The sequence below is a fragment of the Calypte anna genome, chromosome 2 (assembly GCF_003957555.1).
Source record: "Calypte anna isolate BGI_N300 chromosome 2, bCalAnn1_v1.p, whole genome shotgun sequence".
NCBI classification, from domain to species: Eukaryota; Metazoa; Chordata; class Aves; order Apodiformes; family Trochilidae; genus Calypte; species Calypte anna.
This window is the reverse complement of record NC_044245.1, coordinates 22,157,471-22,181,135: the sequence shown is the minus strand read 5'-3', so window position 1 is coordinate 22,181,135 and position 23,665 is coordinate 22,157,471. Positions and strand designations below refer to the sequence as shown.

General features: G+C 39.8%; 1 protein-coding gene across 1 annotated transcript; it reads left to right on the top strand.

Annotated features, from left to right (window-relative positions):
• The first annotated feature begins 15,402 nt into the window (after positions 1-15,402).
• SRI (sorcin) lies at positions 15,403-23,665 on the top strand. Its single transcript, XM_030445772.1, has 9 exons — positions 15,403-15,495; positions 16,632-16,715; positions 19,502-19,571; positions 20,293-20,336; positions 21,384-21,531; positions 21,691-21,804; positions 22,215-22,273; positions 22,964-23,034; positions 23,483-23,665. The coding sequence occupies exons 1-8, from the start codon at positions 15,448-15,450 to the stop codon at positions 22,988-22,990; spliced, it is 594 nt and encodes a 197-aa protein (XP_030301632.1). The 5' UTR covers positions 15,403-15,447; the 3' UTR covers positions 22,991-23,034; positions 23,483-23,665.

The following is a 23,665-nucleotide window of genomic DNA, read 5'->3' as shown; positions in this document are numbered from 1 at the left end:
CTTTTTCTCTCTCTCCCAGATGAACCTTTGTGTAGGAGGTGAAACTGCAATAGTCAAGCAACACTCATTTAATAGCTATGCCTTATAAAATACAATCTGAGCACTTTGTGTTAAAAATGATGGGCCAAACCAGGTCTTCTTTACCTCTCTGAAAATTAGTGCAAATTTACTGTGGCCTGACTGAATACTACCTGCATATTCACTCACTACTAAACCAGTCTCAAACATGCACAAGACTGTGTGGAAAGACAAAAGCACTTCTTCAGGGACTGATGCCAAGTTGCTTTGTTAGGTTAAAACACAGATTGAGATTTACTGAATGTGGGAAGTGATTATATACCATTAGCAATTGCCTGTTTACTGCAAGAATGGTGTGTCAATAGCTGCTGTGTACAAACTGATGAGGAAATGCTGTTTGTTTGCACTGGGTGCATGTGGCAGCCCTCAGGAGTGTATCCAAAACCTTCACATCTGAAGGCAGCAGTAGGCTCTTAGCTGACCTCTGTAATAATAGGTCAGATCTCCAGCAGCACTTGATTTTCCAGTCTAGGTGAGGAATTTCATATCCTGTTATTCTTGGGTGCCTGGGGAGTATTTGCTTCACATATTTACATATTTATTTCTTGAACATTGTAGAGGAAACACATTTCTTAACTAATGATATTTAAACTAAAAGTCCTCACAGTCAATGTTTTCAAAACAATAGCCAGTGCTATAAAAACTGTTGGTAACTTGTATACATTACTCATGATAGAGTTCTTAATATTTTAATATTTTTTGTAATGTACTGACAAAGCCTGGCCAGAGAGGACATCAGAAGGATCATAAAACTAAATGTGGAAAGGGTGTTTTCCATATTGTTCCCAGAAGCCAAGCAGACCCTTTATGTGCATATGTACATAATCTCACTCTAATGTCATAATGCCATCTCCAGTCCTGTCTCTAGTTCTTGTCATTAATATGAATTGCTTGCTCCCTGGAGAAAGTTAACAGCCCTCAAGATATTTTTTTTTAATATATCACAATGATTAGAAAAACTACACATCTCTTAGGGTTGCACATTGCTGTAATTTAATATTTTTGAATCTGGGAATCCTGAATTGACATAAATCTTAACTCTGACAAGACTAGATCCCTGACATATTATTTCCATATAAGAAACTTCAGTATTACAAGAAAAATACACTGCAGAGTCTTGAAAGGATATGTGCAGACCTCACAGAACTGCATGAATCTTATATATAATGTCTTCAAATGCTGCAAATCAGAATTGGTAATATTTTTGCTTATATAGCTTCACACATATCCCTTATTTCTGTGTCTCTTTTTGCTTCCACATCCAGAGTTGCTTATTATTTGAGATTCATTCAAATACAGCCCCTCTGCTGTGCTTGCTTGTCTTCACACTTGTTCAGATTTAATTTGAGAAAAACTTTACTGCAATCAGTGGATTCGAGCTATTCAACATCAGTGCAGAGGCCTTTCCTAGTATATTATCCACTATTTTTCCCCAGTTTTATGGAAGATGAGAAAGTGTAGGGTCTATAAATCTCTACTTAGAGACTTCAGAAAACAGATATATGAAAAAATATAAATTGTTGTAATATGCTTATCATTGCAGGACACAAGTGGTTAAACACCACTAGACCAAAACAGAATGTCTATTAATAAACGCTGGTGTAGAAGATAGGAGGTACTTTGAAAGAATCATTCTTGACAGAAGTATATGAAACTAAAGCAAAATTCCTACAATGAGAGAGAAGGAAAGAAGGAAAGGAGGAAAAACACAAACACGTTTTTTCTTCTTTCCTACTGTCTTCATCACAGAATATGTTACAAATTTTTGGTTGCGTGGTACCAAGTATTTCAGAGTCCAACCCAGCTTTTAAGATCCTGCCATAGACTTCTTTTGCTGGTTCCAATTGGTGCAAGTCAGCTTATTTTCTCATCCTTTACAATAACCTTTACAAAGGTAGCTGCCACTACACACAGCTCACTGTCAAGCAGCAGCAGTAGCTGCCCCAGCTCTGCATCAGGAACAGGACTTACATGGCTTGGTAATGAATATAGCTGGAAAACCTGTTTCCCCTAGGGAGAAGAATCAGGAAAGATGCCACTGTGCAATTGGACCGATATAGGACAGAGACTGCTTAACGGACTAATCTGTTTCAATGTGAGATACCATCACCTGGATTTTATAGTTAAAGAACTGAAGCAAATTCAAAAACAAGTGAGAGATGGAGCCAGTGAGAAGAACCTGAGGAAGAGGCCAGAGAGGTAGCTCCTGGGAGGAAGGAGACATAGGGCAGCTTCCCTCTCCCCACTTGTTTAGTGACGACCCAGAGCTTCAGGACCCCCGAGACAGGACAGATGTTGTTTCCCCATCCCACAGAACCATCCTGGGCAAAGAATTATAGATTCATAGAATCATAGAATCCTTTGGGTTGGAACTTTAAAGATCACCCAATTCTGACCCCCCTGCATGGGCAGGGAGACCTGCTACTAGGACCAGGCTGCTCAAAGCCCCATCCAACCTGGTCTTGAACACCTCCAGGGATGAGGAACCCACAACTTCCCTGGGCATCCTGTTCCAGTGTCTCACCACCCTCACACTACAGACTTTCTTCCTGATGTCTAAACTAAATATATCCTCTTTCAGTTTAAAGCCATTACCTCTTGTCCTGTCACTACATGCCCTTATAAAAAGTGCCCCTTCAGCTTTCCTGTAAGCCCCCCCCCGGATACTGAAAGGCTGCTGTAACATCTCCCCAGAGCCTACTCCAGGCTTAACAACCCCAACTTTCTCAGCCTGTCCTTGTAAAAGAGGTGCTCTGGCCTTCTGATCATTTTTATGGCCTTTCTCTGGACTCACTCCAAGAGTTCCATGCCCTTTCTGTGTAGGGTACTCCAGAACTGAACACAGCTCTCCAGGTGGGGTCTCAGGAGAGCAGAGTAGAGACGGAGAAACACCTCCTTTGGCCTGCTGGCCACACTTCGTTTGATGCAGCCCAAGACAGGGTCATCCTTCAGGGCTGCAAGTGGTCACTGCTGGCTTATGTTGAGCTTCTCATCAGCCAACACCCCCAAGTCCTTTTCCTCAGGGCTGTTTGCAATCTATTCTATGCCCAACCTGTATTTGTGTTTGGGATTGCCTCGACCCAGGTGCAGGACCTTGAATGTGGCAAGGACAGGCACAGAAGTAATTGCAGGGAATCATGTTAAATGCATACAGGATTACAGTTTGTTTGTCTTGCTGGCACTTCTGTTTTCCGATCTCATAAGTAAACACTGGAAACCAAATCCCATCTTCTATTGGATTGGTCTAAAGATCAAGCCTCGAGTCACCCTGCAGAAACTACAGTCTTGTTTTACTATCAAGCCTGCTGAGAATTTTTGAGATAATAAATTCAACAGCTGAAAACACCAAATCCTGCCAGGGCCTGAGGGATATCTCCTGTCCAGTTACAGAAGTCTGAGAGGTACTGAAGGGGCTTGTGCAGCTACATGCTGAATTTTGGGATGATACTGAATACCCAAGCATCACTTGGTACCTTGAATCACCAAATACCCTCTAGCATCTCTTCTTCAAACAAACACCCATTTTTCCTGACGAAGCTGTCTTTCCTGTCTCCTACAAAGAAGCTGACGTTTAGATTCACACTTAACTGTCATCACAGACAGATCCCGAGTTTCTTTAATGATCACTGTGCCAGTGACTCACAGAACATCACGCAGGAATACAGAGGCAAAGACAGTATTTGGACACAGGTTTCCTGAAACTGAGGAGAGTTCTCTAATTACAACTTCACGGATTTGAGAGCCAGAAGGCAACCTTGTGATTAGCTATTCTCTCTTCCTAGAGAACACAGGCTGTAGACACTACCTGAATTAATTCCTTTCTGAATTATCAGGAGTTGTCATATTTTTCAGTTCAGTTTCAGACCCCTACAAATTTTCTATCAGCAATGCAGATTGCTGTAAAGTTTAAGCTTCCTGACAACATGTGGTTTTATCCTAGTTACCATTTGTTGTTGCTAGCAGGTAATCCTTTAAAACAGGTTGAAAACTCCTGAAGTAAAAATATTCTGAAAGACTGAATTCGATTTAAACATTAGAAAATTCACCACAACTTTTGGCAAATTATTTTGACAGATGATTAACCTCACTTCAACATATATATAATAATATATATACACATAGCCTTTTTTTTTTTAACTTTAGTATTCAGCTAACATATTTTATTACTTCCATGATTTATCTGAAGGGCCCACAGTGGCTGTACATGGAACATATATATTACCCCAGAGAAGAAGCTCAGATGTAAGAAGAAAAGTGTGATTATATAAATATATATATATTTATGGACAAATATAAATCAAACTGGTCCTACTGCACATGTGAAAATACAGCCACACACTAAAGTCTCTTGATGTTGACAATGAAAGACTCAAGGTATTTGCAGCTGCAACGGTTTTTCATGTAGTGAAATGAGGCAACCAGGTGCCATTAATTGCCAGGGACTGAGCACGAGCTCACCTTTTATTGGCCTCTGGTCCCGCTCATGCGCAGTGGGGGCCCACCCTAATTAGGCACAGGTGGGCTTGACACAAGCTCATGCTCAGTCCCTGGCATTTAGTGGCACCTGGTTGCCTCATTTCACTACATTTTCACTTTAAAAATTAAAAACCTAGATTAAGTAACAAACTAAAAATCTCAACAGTCAGTACAGATAATCAAAAAGATAGTCTCAAACATGAACATAATTTCACAAAAAAATATACTAACAAAAATTTGCTAATAACACTGTGAAAATACCTTGTACCTTACCTGCAGGACGACAGTTTTTGAAGCTTAAGCCTGGCAAATCCATACAGAGAACTACTGCCACATAAGCAGGTTTTTAGGGAGTTTCTCAGGTATACAGCCCAAACATTAGACATAATAAGTCTAAATAAGCATAAAATCATTGCTGAGGAAATGTGGACGCTATCTTACTCTGGAAATCCTTATGAGGAGTAAGGACAGATACAAATAGAATTGATTTGATGAATGGTGAATGTTCAGCTATGGCATCAGTGAATTCAGCTCTGCAGAAGTTCATTGTCAAGGAACAAAGAGTGCATGCCATGTGTCCAGCCCAAGGAGCTGTGGAGTGGAAAGCCCCACCTGAAAACTGTTCACCAAGGGCCTACTAGAAAGGCTTAGGAACTATGTTCAAATATACTAGGGAAGTAGGGGAGGGAAGACAGAAGAAAGTTCTAACATTGTCTTTTGATTTTCAAATAGACAGGGAAAGGGAGTTACTCAACTGCTGAAGAAAGCAATGGCTGAGTACTCTTTCACAGTGTGAGAAGGACAATGAAGACTCTGGAGAAAAGTCCATTACATCAAAAATGGTGTAAGAATGTGGAAATATTACTTACATTTACAGACTCCAGGAATTTAATTCATTGACTTCTGAAAAAAAACTATAGAGCTTAATGAAAAAAATATACCAAATTATTATCCTAATAATGAAATTTTATCATCCAGTAACTGGAAAAGAGGAAAAACACAGATCATTTCTTCTATGAAACAGACAAAACCAAGCCATACAAATGTATGTAACTCTGGGATTGCTTAGCAAAGCAGCAGGTGTGAGAAAGTATACTGGGACTATCACATAATATTTAGGTATATAGGTTTAGATATTGTACACCTGATGCTGTAGCACTTATTTTCAAGGAAGACACAAAAATACATGGCTTCATCACAACTTGTTTTTCCAAAGAAAAGAACCCAAAGACTAATAAGCTGTAAATGCTTGATTAGGAGAAGTATTAGAATCATTAAGGAGACAAAGTACCATTATCCCAGAATGAGAAAGATACAACAAAAACACTTGGAATTAAAGCCATACAATTTTAGATTAAAAACCTCCTGGTTGTGCCTAAGAAAAAACCAGTGACAGTAATTATCCTCATGTTATCAGCTGAGTATTGTTTAACATGGGCAGATTCACTGTCTCTTGCAAACACTAGATCAAACGTGGATGCTGGCATGGATGCTTTTGTCAAACCTAATTCACTGAGTCGGGGGACACCAGCATTAGATAAAATGTTAATTGTCTATGTAACACAGAAGGTTACACTGAATCAAAAGATGGTTATTATTTAAAATGTGGGAGAGTGTATGAATGTTACCACTTGCATACCTTTTGCTTGTTCTTCTGAAAGTTCCTTAAAATGAAAAAAAGATCATGCTGTTTCATCACCTTCTTTCCCAGCAGAGGTATGAGGAAAAAAAGTTAAGAGTTTCTTAAGTAGGTCACTCTTACACAAGCACAGAGTATATGTAAATAAAAATCCATGGATTTTCCCCGTAGCTATCTGGAGAGTAGTTTCAGCAATTGGTCCAAACACTGTTCCTGTCAGGGGTGTGCCAGGAAAAACAGTAAAAATAAATTTAGTGGAAAATAAAGTGACAAAAACTTCCTAGAGCAGGGCAGTTTAGCTTTTGGAAAATACATAATAATAAAATAAACTAATTAAATTCAATCTGTTACCTATGGCAGAAGCAGCAAGCTAAAAAGGATCACAGAGCAAAAACTGGGTGCAGTGCTAATGTACTCTGTGAATGTGCCTTAAATCCCTGTCTTGGATGTGATAAATGATTAAATAAGATTATTTCTGCTGAATATTTATGCTGCAATTAGGTGAATTATAGAAGCTCTACCAAAAGATTTTATGGATTAAATAAGCGGAAATATCCAGAGGGGAAAAATAATCTTAGTTACAAGGAGGTAAAGAGATAAAGAGGAGTGTTCAAAGGCAGACAGAATCAGGGGTATCTGAACACTGTTGACACCCTGAGCTCTAACTCCAGTGTCAGAAGAAAATAAAGTCACTCTCTTCAGACACAAAGTACTAATACCTAGTGTATATCTGCTCTGAAGACAACTTTTAAAATTAAATCATTAAGCCAGGACAATACCCCTTAACATGCCTCCATGTTTTATTACAGATCAGAGGGCAGTATTTGCAGAGAATTGCTTTCTGACTAGTTTTATTAATAGAGTTCATGAAGGAAACAAAATAAAGCACTTAACCCAAACTTACACCCTCTCCTCACTTACACCCCCTCCTCTGCCACTCATTTCTTAAAGTCAAACTTCCAGAGGAAGCAGACTTCTTTATTTCCTAGATACAAAAAGCCTGGCCACTTCCCTAAGCATGAAGATAGGAATCTCTGATCTCTTCTTCCCATAAGGTTTTCAGCAGAGATCTTTGCATCATAAATCCCTGTGCAAAATAAGACTATGCAGGTGTGACTGACTGTGCACGCCACCAGTGAAGAACTGGGGCCCCTTAAATTCAAGATAATGATGGTCATATAACCATCTTACATGTCATAACTACTATGAAGTTGGGTCTGCCCTGAATATGTTCACAGTTTTATTAGACCATGGCTTTTTTCCCCAATCTTTAAGATTTTCATTAGCCTCCACTGTAGAACATTATGAGAACAATAGTTTTAATCAATTTTAAGAAATATGTATGTGAAAGCCTGACAGTGCTATATAAGATTTGGAGGTACTATGCTTAAACTAAATCCTCAGAAAGCCATATTAGAGATTACATAATAGGAAAGGTTACGAAAAACACCAGAAATGAACAAAGACCCACATACTGTGGATGAAAGCAGAAAAGGAAGAGTTATACAAACACTGTAACCCAGAAGAATGTGAAGATGATTGTGCTTATCCACAGCTTTGTTGGCTTCACAAGAGCTTTAGCCAGACCTGGGAGTCCACCCATTCATGGACATTGCCCAGACTGGGCTCTGACAACTGAGAACAGCTCCAAACTCCAAGGAAATTTTTTCTTGTAGTGTTTGCTGCCACCAGCTGATCGCTCTAACTTTTGCTTGAATAAAATTCAAAGGGAATCAGAAAACTTTGCTGTAAACTTGTGGAGTGCTCTTAGACAGCTCAAGGCCAATTGATTCCTGGATGTAACATGTCAAGCATGTACAACACAAGTGCAAACCAGCAAGTGATTATTAGCATCTGTAAATATTCCTGGAGCAGCTAGATTATATAAAAATACTTACTGTTGTAAATTACAATATACACATATCAGAAGAGCAAAAAACCCCAGAGTTCTTCAGTTTTCTGGTTTTTTTAATTAGCCCACTAGAGCACTCTAAATGTTTTGAAGCACAGTGTACAGCAACTGACAGCCCATCTGGTCTCTTTACTCCTTTGCTTTCTCATAAGCCCTATGCACAGTTTTGAGCAACATGCATGGATGCTTTGCTAAAAAGTGATGTGGAACTCTTATTTTATTTTCCTGAAAATTCTAATAATTTCACTGAAAGAATACAAAAGAATGTATGAGAGGATTTGAGAGGATTGACCTACAAAAGTGGACAAGAAAGAAGTATCAATGTTATAACAAAAAAAAAAAAAAAAAAAAAAAAAAAAGAGAGAGAGAGAGAGAGAGAACAAGATATCCAACAAACCTGAGATAAGAACAACCTGTATAGCATCAGCTGTCCTGATAGCCGTGATACCATGTCCTGAAGCTCGATGGAGGATCCAGAGCTGTTCAGTCTGGAGAAGAGGAGGGCAAGAGGAGACCTTATCACTCTCACAACTACCTAAAAGGAGTCTGGAGAGAGATGGGTTTTGGTTTATTCTCCCAAGTAACAAGCAATAGAACAAGAGGAAATTGCTTCAAGTTGTGCCACAGATGGCTTAGGCTGGATATTAGGAAACATTTCTTTACTGAAAGAGTTGTGAGGAACTGGAACAGATTGCTCAGGGAAGGAACCCTGGAGGTATTTAAAGATGCAGATGTAGTACTTAGGGATGTGATACAGTGGTTAGGTTAATAGTTGGACTTGAAGACCCTAAAGGTCTTCTCTATCCAAAGCAATTCTATTATTCTATTCCATAAAATATGAGTATGTCTTGATAATTTATTATACATATCTGGCTAATGATTACAGACTTTATTTTACTAATCATATGTAAATAGTGCTTAGTGAACAAAAAGATCATTGCTTATTACATAATATTACCCCGAGCAGAGAGTGAAGAAATTTTTCCTGCGACCTAGTTCATACAAAATTTGTTGAAATGGAATACTTTAAGTGGCAGACTTACAGCTAAGTTTAGAAATTAAATCAATCTAGCTAGTTAGAACTATCATACCCATACATTTAGATATTAGCCAAAAACATTAGAGTGGATAAAAAAAAAAAAAAAAAAAAAAAAAAAAAAAAAAAAAAAAAAAAAAAAAAGAAAAGAAATAGAAAATAGAAAAACTGATATATAACCTCCTAAACTGCTGCTAGGTATTTACAAGGGCAGTTTGGCACACAAAATGGCTCAGGAATATTACAGTTCCTATTAGAGATCAGCACTGAGTCCAAAGTTGCTACTCCCACAGCAGGTTCCTGATGCTGTCTGCATGGGCTCCATTTCTACGTTTCCTAAGCTTGTATCTGCATATTGTAAAAACCTGGTAGAGGTTAGAAAGCCACCAAGCACGGGCTGATGTACCCGTATTAGAAGTACCAGTGTGACATCTGGTGGGCCCTTCTTGGCACAGCAACAGACCATCCTTCGGTCTTTAGCAACTCACAACAGTCGTAAGAAAAAAAACAAAAGAAGCAAAAAAAGCTAATATGATTAAAAGAGCATGGTCAATACATGTGGAAAAGAAAAAAAAAAGCCACACCAAGAGGAAATTTTTTGTTCACTGATATTGGTTTAACAGTGTGCTCAAGTAGGCAGGCTAGAGATCATTTAGGCAAACTGGACACTCACAACACCATGGACCCCAAATGGGATGCATTCAAAAGTGCTGAGAAACCTGGGTGATGTTATTGCTAAGGCACTCTTCATCACCTTTGAAAGGTCATGGAGAATATGTGAGGTGCCTGAGGACTGAAGAAAACCCAGTGAATCTAGACTTCAAAAAGGGCAAGAAGGACAACACAGGAAACTACATGTCTCAGCTCCACCCCTGGTAAGCTGATGGAACAGTTTATTCTGGATGTCATGTCTTAGCATGTGGCAGAAAAGGAGCAGTAAACATGGATTCACCAAAGGCAAATGATGGTTGACCAATCCAAAAGTGTACAATGGCATGGCTGGCTGGGTAGAGGAAAGAAGAACAGTGGGTGGTGCCTTTCTCGACTTCAGCAAGTCCTTTGACACAGTCTTACATAAAATCCTCAAAGGTAAGCTTAGGAAGTCTGAATAGACAGTGGGGTGTATTGAGAACTGGTTGAATGGCTGTGATCAGCAGCACAGTCTAGTTGGAGGCCTATAGCTTGTGGTGTTCCCTGGGGATCAGTACTCAGTCCAGTCTTGTCAACATAGTCATTAATGAGCTGGATGAAGCAAAAGATTGTATCCTTGGCAAGTCTGCTGGTCATATACAACCAGGACGAGTGGCTGAGAGGTCAGAAGGCAGTGATGCCATTCAGTAAAACCTGGGTAGGCTACAAAGTTGGGTGGAGAGGAACTTAATTCCCTGCACATAGGAATACCCCATGCATCAGTACTAGTTGATCTGGAAAGCAGCTCTGTGGAGAAGGACCTGGGAGTTCTGGTGGACAGTGAGGTAACCATGAGCCAACAAAGTGCCCTTGTGGCCAGGAAGGCCAATGGTATCCTGGGCTGCATTAAGAGAAGTGTGGCCAGCAGGCTGAAGAAGGTCCTCCTGCCCCTCTACTCTGCCCTAGTGAGCCCACATCTGGAATACTGTGTCCAGTTCTATGCTCCCCAGATCAAGAAAGAAAAAGAACGTACCGGAGAGAGTCCAGCAGAGAGCTAAGGAGATTATTAGGGGACTGGAGCATCTCTCATTTGGTGAATTACTTATAGGCCTGGGTCTGTTCAGCTTGGGGAAGAGATGACTGAGAAAGGATCTTATCAATGCTTACAAATACCTAAAATGTGGTTGTCAAAAGGACAGGTCCAGACCCTTTTCAGTGGTGTCCAGCAATAGGAAAAGCCAATGGGCACAAACTGGAACTCAAGAAGTTCCATCTTAACATGAGGAGAAACTTCTCTGAGGGTGACAGAGCACTGAAACAGGCTTTCCAGAGATTGTGGAGTCTCCTTCTCTGGAAATATTGAAAATCTACCTGGATATGATCCCGTGCAACCTGTTCTAGGTGAATGTACTTCCAACCCCTACTATTCTGTGATTCTGAGATTCTGTATGATAAAATTTTGTGACAGGAACTGCAAACAGATCTTATGTTGGCCACTTGGGGATATGTGTTGCAATATTTGAAGAATTTTCAACACAGATCCCATGTAGTAACAGAAGCAGTAACCAAAACAGGCGTCAAGAGGATACATCATAATCAGGAAAGAGATATTTCACTGCAGTGGTGGCATGCTGAAATTTGTGATTTCCCCAAATGCTAGAAATTCCATTGCATCATTTGTGGTAGTGGGGCACTTGAACAATCAAATAAAAAGATAAACTTTATTTGCCTGGAGTAATTTATTTGCATGCCACTGGGTGAGTCACAGGCAAACCAGGCCAACACATTTTCCCACTAATTCTGGGAAATTAGTTTCAGGCTACCTGCAAAAAAGTTAGTGCTCTAAATTCCTAGCTCAAGGGAACTTTGAAAAATAATATGCTTCAGCTCATGTATTAAAACAAAGGTGATGCACAAATGAAAATTTAATTGAGAGAGCAAACAAGTGGGATCTTTTTCTTTAGCTAACTGATCATTTTCAGGCTTGGCCTCCTAGACTAGTTGCCCATTTTTCATCAGGTAGACATGGGCTTTTAAACAAATCATTCAGAAAATAGGAAGGGGAACCAGGAATACCCACTTGTAGTTGGATACCCATGATATTCTTCAGAAGAATCAGGCTTTGCAGCACTTTCTATCTGCAACTGGTAGTTTCACAAGATAACACATCTTCCAGCCTGCACAACTTAGTCCTATCCTATCAGATAGTAAAGTAGCATTATATATATTCTGATTTATATCAGAGCACATATGCTGACACATATGATTGTAAAAAGTGCTGCACAGAGGGAATCAGATGCCTTATTGCTGGACTTGTTCTGTGCTGCAATCATTTACATGCACCTCATTTTCACACTCTGGCTTCTGTCCACCACAAAAAGTGCAGATCTGGATCCTGACCCCATGTTATTCAATCAAAGGATTAAAGGAGCTTGCATGACTTGCTCTAGTTCTCATCAATATGTTTTAAATTACCCAAGTTTTCAGTAGTGAAGGTTTTGAAATAAGGTATGTGGAAAAGGAATAAAGATCAGTTTTAAAGTGGTATGCAAAGTAGAACTTACTGTAACAGGGCAACTGTAAACATCTTTTCCAAGTCACAGACAAGGATATCTTCAGATATCCAGATATAACGTAATCACAACTTCAGTTAAACACCATTGTGAGAACTATATGATTGCAAGCTATGAGATCAACGAAATTAATGTTGTTACTGAAAAAAAACCCCACACATTTTAGCTTTATTTCTGTAAAGTTCTTGTGCCTGGGGAATATATATAGCATGATCTGCTATATTTATAATGAAACAGAAGTGGAAAGTTGTGCTGCATTGAATAAAAGTTGCTTGTTAGCCTCAAAAATCACAATATCAAAACTTCAGTAGCTGTTCCATCCACCAGTAAGGTTATCCTGTCTTAGGCTTTCAGTGATACTCTTGCTGATGCCCAGTGAGTGATAAGAAATTCGCACAATGCTGAACACAGAGGAAACAAAGAAGGGAAGAAGAACAGAGTAAAGAAGCTGATCACCCCTAAACCATCTCATAAAGAAGTTGGAGCTGGGAAGGAAAAGGTCTGGAACTTATATAGGGTTGCAGAAAATAGAGATAGCACAAACTAGACAATCAAATTGATGGGAATTTCTGATCTCCACACTTTCTTTACCTATAAAGTAACAAAAATGCCTTCCCCCTGTCCTTGCAAGTACATTATTTGAGGATTCCAAGATAAAACTTGGCTGTTAAAGAATATCCTTGTACAAAATAACTGACTATAAATAACATGCAGTAAATACGAAAAGAAAGGGTGTTGTCAAAAAAAAAAAAAAAACAAACAACAGAAAATGCAGAACAGTTGAGCACCATTCATTATGGGTATCAAGTGAGGCATTACATTAAAGACTTATGGTCTATAGTGTATTTACCTTTACAGTAATAGAATTTACACTTACCCAGTTATAACTAAAAGGGTAACATTCACTTGTTTTGTCCCTCCTTAAGTAATATACTCATTCCCAAGTTTTTATCCCCTCAGATGTTCTAAGTAAACACTTCAGGAAATTCGACCTTTACACTTTAAGTCCCTGCCTCCCCCTTAACTTCTTTTATTGCAGTTCTGGAAGGGACAAATTACACACCCTGCTTGCCAGGAAAGCAGGACGCCTCAGCATGCTGCCACCAAGCTTCCAGCCACTACACCAGATGGGAACATAACTGGCAGCACTGCGTGGCTCAAGGCTCTCAGTTCAGGGTGGCTGAATTCCCACATTGTCTGTGAGCTTCTGTCGGGATTAAATGTACCAAGACTTAGTGTCTGCAGAGGGAGGGAAGACAGTGTGTGCAAGCAGAAAGTGTGCAGCTTGTAATGGGGCTGACGCCAACCTTTGGTTTACTGTAACTGTGGTACATAGAATTAACATAACTTGTGGTCCAATTTTCAAGCAGTAAGGCTATGACTGTAGCTCAATTTTTATTTATTTTTTAACATCCTAGTACAAAGGATAGCAAAAGCATAGCAAAAGCTATGGAAGGTAAATGGCACACATGATTTTTATTTTCTAAGCAAAATTATTTTACTTTGGTCTTTTCTTTGGAAAATATAACAATTATCTCAAAAAACAAAACAAAACAAACAACAAAAACCCACAAAAACAACCAAAAAAGCAATAGCACTAGCATTGTCCTGCACACTGCTTGACTTCAGTCTTCCCACTAGAGGGACGACATAGTCTTTGAGCTCCAAAGTCAGTATCTATTTATTATACACAGATTTCCTACTGTATTTCTAATGCTATCATCTTATTGTAACCTAAAACAGTACCGAAGTTCAGTAGCCCTTCAGAAGTAGACATGTACTTGCTAATCTCCTCGAACATTCCTATGGAGCCCTCCTTTCTTTGGATAAAACAAACAAATGCACCAGTGCAAACAAAAGCCTACACAACAAACCATATAAAATACATCACTACTGAGTGCAGAGTTCATTGCCAGTAACCTTAGTAGAAGCACTGGAAATGCAGGATGTCTTGGTATTTATGCTGAGTTCAAGTACAGAAAAAAACCAAACTCATGAAGCATGCCTACCTTCTACATATAGCTACAGTTGTACAGTTCTGGTATCCTCACCTGTTAACTGGTTTACACCTTATCTGCTTTTCTCACTCATGCAGTTAAAAAATCTTCCCTATTACCTTTAAGCTATTGGCCAGACCTATAGATTATTTGATACTTCACTTATCGCTGTGTAATAACTCCTCAAATGCTATCACTTATTTCTTTGCCACTTACTTTCAATATTCCCAGTCTTTCATATGCTTATCACCATATCTTCTTTTTAACCTGGAAGGCTTCTTGCCCAGACATTAATATACGTACTCTAAGAAGCTGCAGCGGTGTGTCTCCATTAACCTATATTGCACATCGATTTAGTCTGGCAAATGAAACTGTTTGCTTAAGTTTTAAATCAACAGGTGCTTACTCAAATACTTGTCAGATACGTATTTATGAAGCTGAAAAGTTAGCCAGATTTACTAGCTTTTTTCTCAGCTGCCTTGAAAAGATGGCCTTTGTATATGCTATCCTGTGATACAAAGCCATTAAATAATAATTTGCCTCTTTCACTTGCAACTCTATGAAATATTACATCTCACAGAACACCAAAGCACTTGTTTTCCAGCCACTGGAGCAGCAGGCCGGGGGTGAGCCGGGACCACCACCTCTGCTGCCAGGGACGATGTCACCGGGATTCCCTCGGCGGCTCGCCCAAGCCAACAGCCTCCGACCCGCCTGTTCGATGGCGATCACGGCGAGACCGACTCGCAGCTGCGACACGGGCAGGCCCTGAGGCAACGCCGCACCGCCCCGTTGCTGTGGGGAGGAACAGCCGCCTCCGGCCCGGCGGCCTGTACCACCCCGGTCCGAGGGACGGGGTGGGTGGGATGGGGTGGTCTCTCGGCTCCCGGCGGCACTGCCTGGCGCTGCCCCATTGCCCCGGTGACATGAGTCAGCCGCTTGCCCCGCACGAGTGCCTGGAAGAGCTTCCAGCCTCGGCCCCTTCCTGAGCCCGCGTCCCGTCCCGGTCCCCGCTTCCTGGCCGAGTGGTTGCGGCCGGGCGAGGCCGGGCCGGCAGGGGCAGGAACAGCTGGCGGTGCCGGCGCCAGTGCCAGTGCCAGCCGAACATGTTTCCTGGGCAGCAGGCGCCCGGCGGCGGTTACTACCAGGGCGGGGTGAGCAGGGGCTGAGCCCGGGTGGCGGGGGCTGACGGGGCGCGGCAGCGCTGAGCCGGGGCTCGGTTCCGCCACGGCGGCCGGCAGCCCCGTTGAGACGGGGGCGATGGCGCCGGAGGCGATGGCTCCTGAGGCGGGGCAGCCACGTCCCGGCTGCTGTGAGGGGCACCCCTAGGGCCCTATCCGGCCCGCTGTGTCCTTGCTCAGCCGGGGGAGATCCGGCGGAATTTGGGGGCCGCGGGGGAGGCGGGGATGGCTTTGCGGGTCCCTGAGCGGAAAAGGGGGCGGGAAGTGGAATCAGCTTCCCGGATCGCGAAGGGGAAATGATGAGAGTCGCGTTAGGCGGGGCTCTGCCCGGCATTCCTCGCATCCCGCCCAGTCGCTCCGCTCGGGTTGTGCTCCTGGAGCCGCTCCGGGGCTGCTCGGGGCTCCGCCCGCGGGAGGAGAAGCAGAGGGGGGGGTGCCCGGGCGGGGCTGCGGGGGCTGAGGGTCACTTGTACGGGCGCCGATCCCCCCCCGAGCCGGGTCCCCGCACCCTCCCTCGGCTCTGGTGTCTAACACCTGAGCGGCTTCGAAGAGCTTGACTTCTTTTTTCCTGACGAAACTCTGGCCATCCGCAAAACAGGCACATTCTTGTCTCGGAAAAAGATAGGTACACGGAGATTATTGTCTAACAGATTATTGGTTCACCTGAGTCAGCAGGATTAATTGCTGGCATTCCATGGTTTTTCACTTAGGAATCAATTTTGTTTAAAAATTTCTGTGCTTTATCCATGTTTCTCCAAGTATTTTCCTAGAGATTTATCTTGGTTAACTTTTTTGAAGCAGAAAAAAATCTGCAGTGCCTCAGTAGCCTTCAGTACCCCGTTTTCTGCTGTAGTAGACTAAAATTCAGACTTCATGAGATGATCTAGATGATATTTAGGTTGCTTATATGCAGGTTTTGGCTTAAATTATAGTAACCATGTATTGATATATATACCAATATTGTGCCTTGGGAAGGAGAGTATTGGGGTTTTTTAAATAATTTTTTTGTTTGATCTGTCTTGTTTGCATGGTTCGAATATAAAAATAACAAACACTGCAGTTTCTTAACTAAATCATGGGTTTAAATATAATGTTCTTGGCTTATAAAGTATGGAGGAGCTCCTGGAGGACCAGCATTCCCTGGACAAGCTCAAGATCCTTTGTATGGTTATTTTGCTGCAGTGGCTGGGCAGGTAAACTTATAAAATGTTATTTATTCCTTGGATTTTTGGGGTGATTTGGTTGGGTTTTGTTGGATTTTTTTTTAGTTTTGGTTTTTTTCTGGGGAATAATGTCTACCTTAGTTTTTGGAGCGAAGCATGCCTGATATTTTTAGTTAGGAAAACTTGTTTCAAGTTTTGAAAATCAAAACCAACAAACAAAAAAAACAAAGCCCGGGAAAAGCTTTGCTTGGCCTATTTGCTGAATATATACATATATATGTATAGCTGTATAGGCACAGAAACTATACAATTTGTTAGATGCTGTTAGTTTTTATATTGTATGTGTGTAAGTGCATACACACATGTATGCATGTGGGTGCTGTATTTTTTGCAGAAGTATATGAAGGGATTGTATACTTAACATGAGGTGTTGTATTTGAATTGTGGCTCAGCTCTGGGTTGGGCAATGCTGTCAGTTTCAGGAGGAAGAAGCCAGAAAGAAGGTGAAACATGGGCTGTGGAGATGGCCTTGCTAAGAGCAGGAAATTGAGTATTAAGAGATAATCACATGATTTTAATAGACTCAAATGGAAAAGGAGTCTTGAGCTGTGCCAGTCTCTGGGTTTGCAGGTAGGATAGAGTGATCAAGTGATAGTTTTTTTAGAGGAAATTATATTCACTACTTTGATTTAGGTCTTTCTTTTTTCCTCTCTCTCATTCTGCACTGCATGTTTAATTTCTTTCCTGTGGCATAATTTTTTTTGTATGATTATGGATGTTACTAGAAATAAGTAGTTCTTGAACGAAATTACAAAGTTCAGGAGCAAATAAGTTAGGTGCTTTTTTTAGTTGAACTGCTTAAGTTCTACTTAAAAAAAAAAAAAAAGCCAAGCATCTTTTGGGTAACGTTAAACATGATTACAAATCAAGCTTTTCTGTCTTCGTGCCTGTTTTGAAGTTATACAGATCCTGCCTTTGTTTCAGAAGGCACAAAGGCTTTGAAGAGATTTGCTGATTAATATGCATGGCTATTTCAAATCTCTTTCTTTTTTTGAATTCTCCTGTAAGTGTAAAGTTTTAAATACCTCTTTATAGCTAGACTGATGGAATTGATTGGAAGCAATTTGGCTCTAGCTGCCATTGATTTTATATAGAATCCAAACACTGATCTGTTTTTCAGACCTTGTCAAGTATCACTTAATCATATTAAATGATGCTTTTCCTATAAATAGTAATCCTTCATTTCTGAAAATTACCTGGCTGAGCCATTCCCACGATGCCATTTACTAGCCTATCTCTGTTCTTAAAAAAAAAAAAAAAAAAAAAAAAAAAAAAGGAAAAAAATCATGGCTTGGCTTCATGAACGAAGATTTCAGAAGGGCTCTCTCTCCCCACGCTTGCTGTAAGGGCACTGATGGCTGATAAGGCCAACGTGGGACAGGCAGTGCGGCTGCAAAAGGCCCAGCAGAAAGCCTCATGTGAGACTGGGAACAGCCAAGGCATGGTGCTTTCTGAGCTGTCTTTTCTCCTCCAGACTGATTCTATGTGTGTTCTCAAAGGAGGCAGCAGTGTTATGGATGGTGTCTCCATGTCTCCTGACTGGAGGCCAGAGTGGAGCACTGATGGCAGTCAGTATGGCCAAAGCTGAGGGGTTGTTCCAGGGAGCCCCTGTATCTCCTCTCTGGGCAAGTTCACCACAGAGCACAATCTTAGGGAGGTGGTGATCCTCCATCCTGGAGACGTGCCCTGCCCAGCATCCTCAGTATCATGGCCTCAGTACTGGTGACCCCTGCCTGTCCAAGGACAGTGACATTGGTCCCGTAGTCAGTGCCGTGGATGTTCAGGATTGCATGGAGGCAGCACTGATGGAAGCACTGGAGGAGTCACAGGTGGTGGCAGTAGATGATCCATGATTCAGAGAGGCAAATATATTTGTATTAAATATAAAGCAACTCTCTGTTTCCTTTTTTAATGCTTTACAAGAGATCATTTTTTAAATCTACAGATAAAATGTTACACCCTTGAATTAGGTTAAATTATAGTCAAATTCTCTGTGAATCAAACTTCATGTTGGGTATGTGAGGAGTGTGGCCTAGAATTCCAGCTCCACTTTTGACTGCTCATTGCTTTCCATGAATTGGCAGCTGCTTTCCCTATTGGACCCTGAGCAGGATGCATTGAAAGTGAGTCATTTTCCAAACCATGCAGATAGGTATCTTTTCTGGGTTTGTTTTGCTTTTAATTTCTTTCAAAGTTCTTTGCTTTCTGCTTTTGTTTGTTCTGCTAATTACTTACTATTTAAGAAAAACAGGTTGGTTTAGATTTGTAAGACCTAAAGTCTTAAGGAGAGGGTATGTATGACCTGGATTCTAGGTTTCCTACAGTAGCAGTGAGATCATAAATATATAATGTAAAGTGAATACAACACCCACTAAGTTAAAATCAGTACTTTAAAAAAAATTTCTATCTTTCCTTGATTTTGTGCCTTGGTTTCTATGTAGCTGGCTTTCAAATATACATTACCAATATTTACTGTGGATTTGTTAGGAGTTTTTTTAAGCTTAGAGTGAACCTGCCATCCTGTACATCACTAGATTGGGAAGCTAATGAGTATTACAAAAATATTAACTAAAGAAGCATCATAGCAGATACGGGTTCTAAAAGGCAGTTTCTGTCATACAGCAGACAGGTAAACACTTGTTTCTTAATGGGGTAACTAATGCCACTGAGAAGGACATGGGCACTGGCAATAACAAGCCTGGGAGAGGGAATTAAAACAGTAGCTGATTAGCTGATTCATCTTTTGTTATCGAAAGGATGGACAAATAGATGCTGATGAGCTACAGAGATGTCTCACCCAGTCAGGGATTGCAGGAGCATATAAACGTAAGTTAATGATTTAAATAAACAAAAAAACCCCCAACCCTAAAGCATAATAATACTTATTATACCACCTACTAGAAAATGCTTGTAGTTGTGCTTTCTTTAGAATTAGGGGGGAGGAGGGGGTATTTACTTGGTGGAAGGGCTTTTTTTTCACATGGGATACCTTGAAATGTAAATTCTGTGCATTCAGTTTTGTGCATGAGACTTCCCTTCTCAGCCTCCTCAGTTACCTGCTGCTGAACAGTGAACTCTTTTGTTTTGTAATACACAGGTAATTCCAAAAAAGGTGTTCTGCTTTGTTTTAAACTGAGTTCTGATATTAACCAAAAAGTTCTGTGGAAGGACTCCTCTATGGGGATACCTACAAAATCAAGCTTCTGAGTAAAATCAGCTTCCTTGAGTGTAGTCTTTGGTGAAATATTAATGACCACTTGGTCTGAAACCCAAAACCTTTATGGATTGAGATAAGAGCAAATTAGTTGAAATATAACTTAAATTGCCTCCAGATTGCCTGCTGTCAGTTTTTCTAGCGAGTAATGATTAAAAGCTCATGTTTGATCAAGATATTGTATCTTGGTCTGCAGTGGAAGCAGTTATATAGTATTTCACACATTATAATATTATATCACTATATAACAAAAAGTAATTTAAAATGTGTTTAGAGAAACAAAAATGTAATTATTATAATATAACTTATTTTTCCTTTTTCTAATTTAAACAGCTTTCAACTTAGAGACTTGCAGACTCATGATCTCAATGCTGGATGTATCCTTTACTGTGAAACTTTTTTGTATTACGTAAGCAAAGATGAGAGGGTACCCAAAATTTGGTAAAGGCTTTGTAATTCCCATTCCACTCTTACTTTATAAATATTATGATAATTACAATTTGGTAATCAAAAAATTCCATTCTTACTGATTTTACTGGATGAAATAATAAATGAGGTAGCTCTCAATGACTGATCTTCTTACAAGTGGCATCCCTCCAAACCTAGGGGATTTTTTCTGCATTGACTGTAGACAAGTCAGGTCTGGCAGCCCAGAACAGTTTTGTGAAAATGGCTTGTTGTGCTTTTGAAATTGGACCCCATTGGAGATATTCTTTCTAATGGGTTAAATATTAGTTCCACACATTCTGAATAGAGTCTTAAGTCCCTAAATCCTGTTCCCTGAATGAATCAGGTTTGAGTAGCTAATGGGGTGGTATATGGCATTCAGCAGTAGAACCTATGGAAGACTTAGGTCTACTGTGCAAAGTTGGAAGTCTTTGAGATTTTTTGTCAAAACATAAATTGTCATATTTGAATAAAAATAAATATTAAAATATTTGAATATGACAGCCCTTTCAGTTTAATTCCTGCTTATTTTCTTTTTTAATGGGCTATCAGCTCACCTTGAGCTATCTGCTGAGAATGTGAGACAACTGATACTATTCTTAGTAAAAGAAATTTTTCATTTGGCCTCTGTTTTCATTTTCCATATGTATTTTATTGTTAGTACACTGCGGCAGGTAAGAGAGAAGCTTGTAAACTAAGTTTAGTTCAGAAAAAGTAAGCAGTTTTATCCTGCTTCACTATGAAGAAATAAGGAGTGTAAGTTCTTTGACCTTTTGTTTTGGGCGGTAGCATTATTTCTTTGCAGGGGGATGCTGTTGTTAGTTTTTTACTAGAAAAAAGAATAATAGAAAATGTTGTTTATATTAACATTCAAGAAATAGTTTTTAACTGCAGGTTATAAAAATATAAATTTCTGTTGAAGAGAGGGCTTTTTTACTTTTTAAATTAAGAAACATTTTTCTTACCTTTGGAATCAGAGGGATATGTCTGGCACACTGGGATTTAATGAGTTTAAAGAACTCTGGGCTGTAGTCAATGGCTGGAAACAACACTTCATGAGTATTGACAGTGATAGTAGTGGCACAGTGGATCGTCCAGAACTGGAGAAAGCCCTGATGAATATGGGTAAGCAGTGAAATGTTCTTGCTCTGACACTGACTTAGAGCATTTCCCAGTTCTAGCTATCATCCTGCAATAACTGACACATGACATTTGCAATTAAAAATGTGTTGGATTCTGTTTGCTTACCTGTTTTTTCAATGCAAACTTTTTATTTTCAAATAGGATTTAGGCTGAGCCCACAGGCAGTGTCTGCAATCACAAAGCGATACAGCACTCATGGAAAGATTGGATTTGATGATTACATTGCCTGCTGTGTGAAACTCAGAGCTCTCACTGGTATGATGTATTACAGCCTTTTTACTCTCATCCCCATAATATATTTTTATTTACTAAAATATTATTCCTTATTCAAGTTCAACTTTATGTAACATAAAATGCTTTTCCTTCAATGAGAAAACAGGCAGAACTGGAACAATTATATATTCTGATTTTTTTAAATCCCCATTGAAAATAATGCAGGCTTATTCCAGAGACTAGAGGAGTTATGTTATTAAAATTGGGAAGCTGTATTTATCAACAGAACATAAAGGGTTGTTTATGATACATATGAAAATGAAGAATGGAAAATTAAGTCTTGGTGTGTGACTTGGGGAATTTCATGAAAGTACAATGCATTTTTAAAAATTGGAGTAACTGTAATTCTTCTTACCTGGTTTCTGTTTTGTTTTCTTAATTATTTTTTTCAGACTGTTTTAGAAGAAGGGATGCATCTCAGCAGGGATTTGTGAACTTCCAGTATGATGATGTAAGTGAACGTTAAGGAATGTGTTAAAGTTACAAGGTAAACTAAAGAAAATCTTAAAACTGAAGGGTTGGAGTTGAGGTCCCTTCCAACCCAGTTGATTCTATGATTCTATTCTATGAAGACAAACAGTAATGATCTGAATTTGTGCCTGTCTTCCCTGTGCTTTTAGTGGTACCTGAGAACACAAAGGTTTCGGGGTTTTTTTGAGCATTGTCTCAAAAAGCTTTCATCTGCTTTATAGAGGTCTACAAAATTTTTCTGTGCATTTTGTCTGGACTTCTTCCAAGTGTGGTTCAGGAAGATCTAAGAGGCTACATTGCCTGAGAACTTGACTTTCTGTGACTATTTTTTTTCTTCTTTTGTGTTAAGACTTGGTAAGCATTTTTACAGGGAAGGTTAGAGGTACAGTGGGGACAGATGCAAATCAGTCAGGATTGTAGACCTTGGCTTTCTGGCCACATCCCTGCAAGAGAAGGCAAACGAGATTCCAGTATTCCTGACTTTTGTTGTTATTAAGGAGATGCTTTGTTTTAGTGAACTATTAGCTAATTTTCATAAATAGTTTCAAAGTTTGGCTGCTCATGGACTGATTATGTTTACAAAAAAGGGTAGTAACAATGGGGACTTAAGAAGAAAAAGTGAAAACTTGTTCTCTACTGTACACCAAATAAGCATTTGTTCTTTTTTCAGTTCATACAGTGTGTTATGAGCATCTAAACCAAAAGGAAGGAAGCTGTTGGATGATCATCGTTAACATTCCAGTTTGTATTTTGCTTTGCCAAATCTTTCATTGATTGTGTATTTCAGTATGGAAAATCATGTATTTTATGAGTCTATAGCCTTACACACTTGCATTTTTTTAGTTTTGACAATGACTATAAAATACTCATACTGTCATATTTAACTTTCAACCTGTAACTATTAAAAATGTTTTTATTTTTATAAACTTGCATTTCAGTATGTATAACTCAAATTATGCAGATTGCTAGGTTTTGTAATGTATTTACTTTTTTCCTGTAATTCACTAAAACCAGTTCCTGGAGTGCAACTTTTTCTGTCCTGGACAGTATCATGTGTATGATATAAAATGATATATATTCTTTTGTCTTTGACAGCATAAGACGTGTATAAACTGAAAGAGCTTTTGGAATGATCATTTTGCACTGGTTTGTTAGAACATCAGTAAGTTTATGTTGTTTATTTTGACAGCTGTTTTGAAAATGAAGTCTGTGACACCATGCACTAAGCTCAAGACTACCTGTTACAACTTCAGGGATGCAAGAAAACATAGCAAGCTCTTCTCACAGGGTGTCCTTTCACAGGGGGGGCTTTTGTTCCAGTAATATTCTTACTCTGTGTAACTATATAAAACACTTTTAAACATATAAAAAA

Excerpts from the sequence above, each read along its gene's own strand:
- SRI (XM_030445772.1), top strand. The coding sequence starts at position 15,448 with ATGTTTCCTGGGCAGCAGGCGCCCGGCGGCGGTTACTACCAGGGCGGG. Across the intron at positions 15,496-16,631 it reads GCGGTTACTACCAGGGCGGG|TATGGAGGAGCTCCTGGAGG; the intron begins GTGAGCAGGGGC and ends TGGCTTATAAAG. Across the intron at positions 21,805-22,214 it reads GAAACTCAGAGCTCTCACTG|ACTGTTTTAGAAGAAGGGAT; the intron begins GTATGATGTATT and ends TATTTTTTTCAG.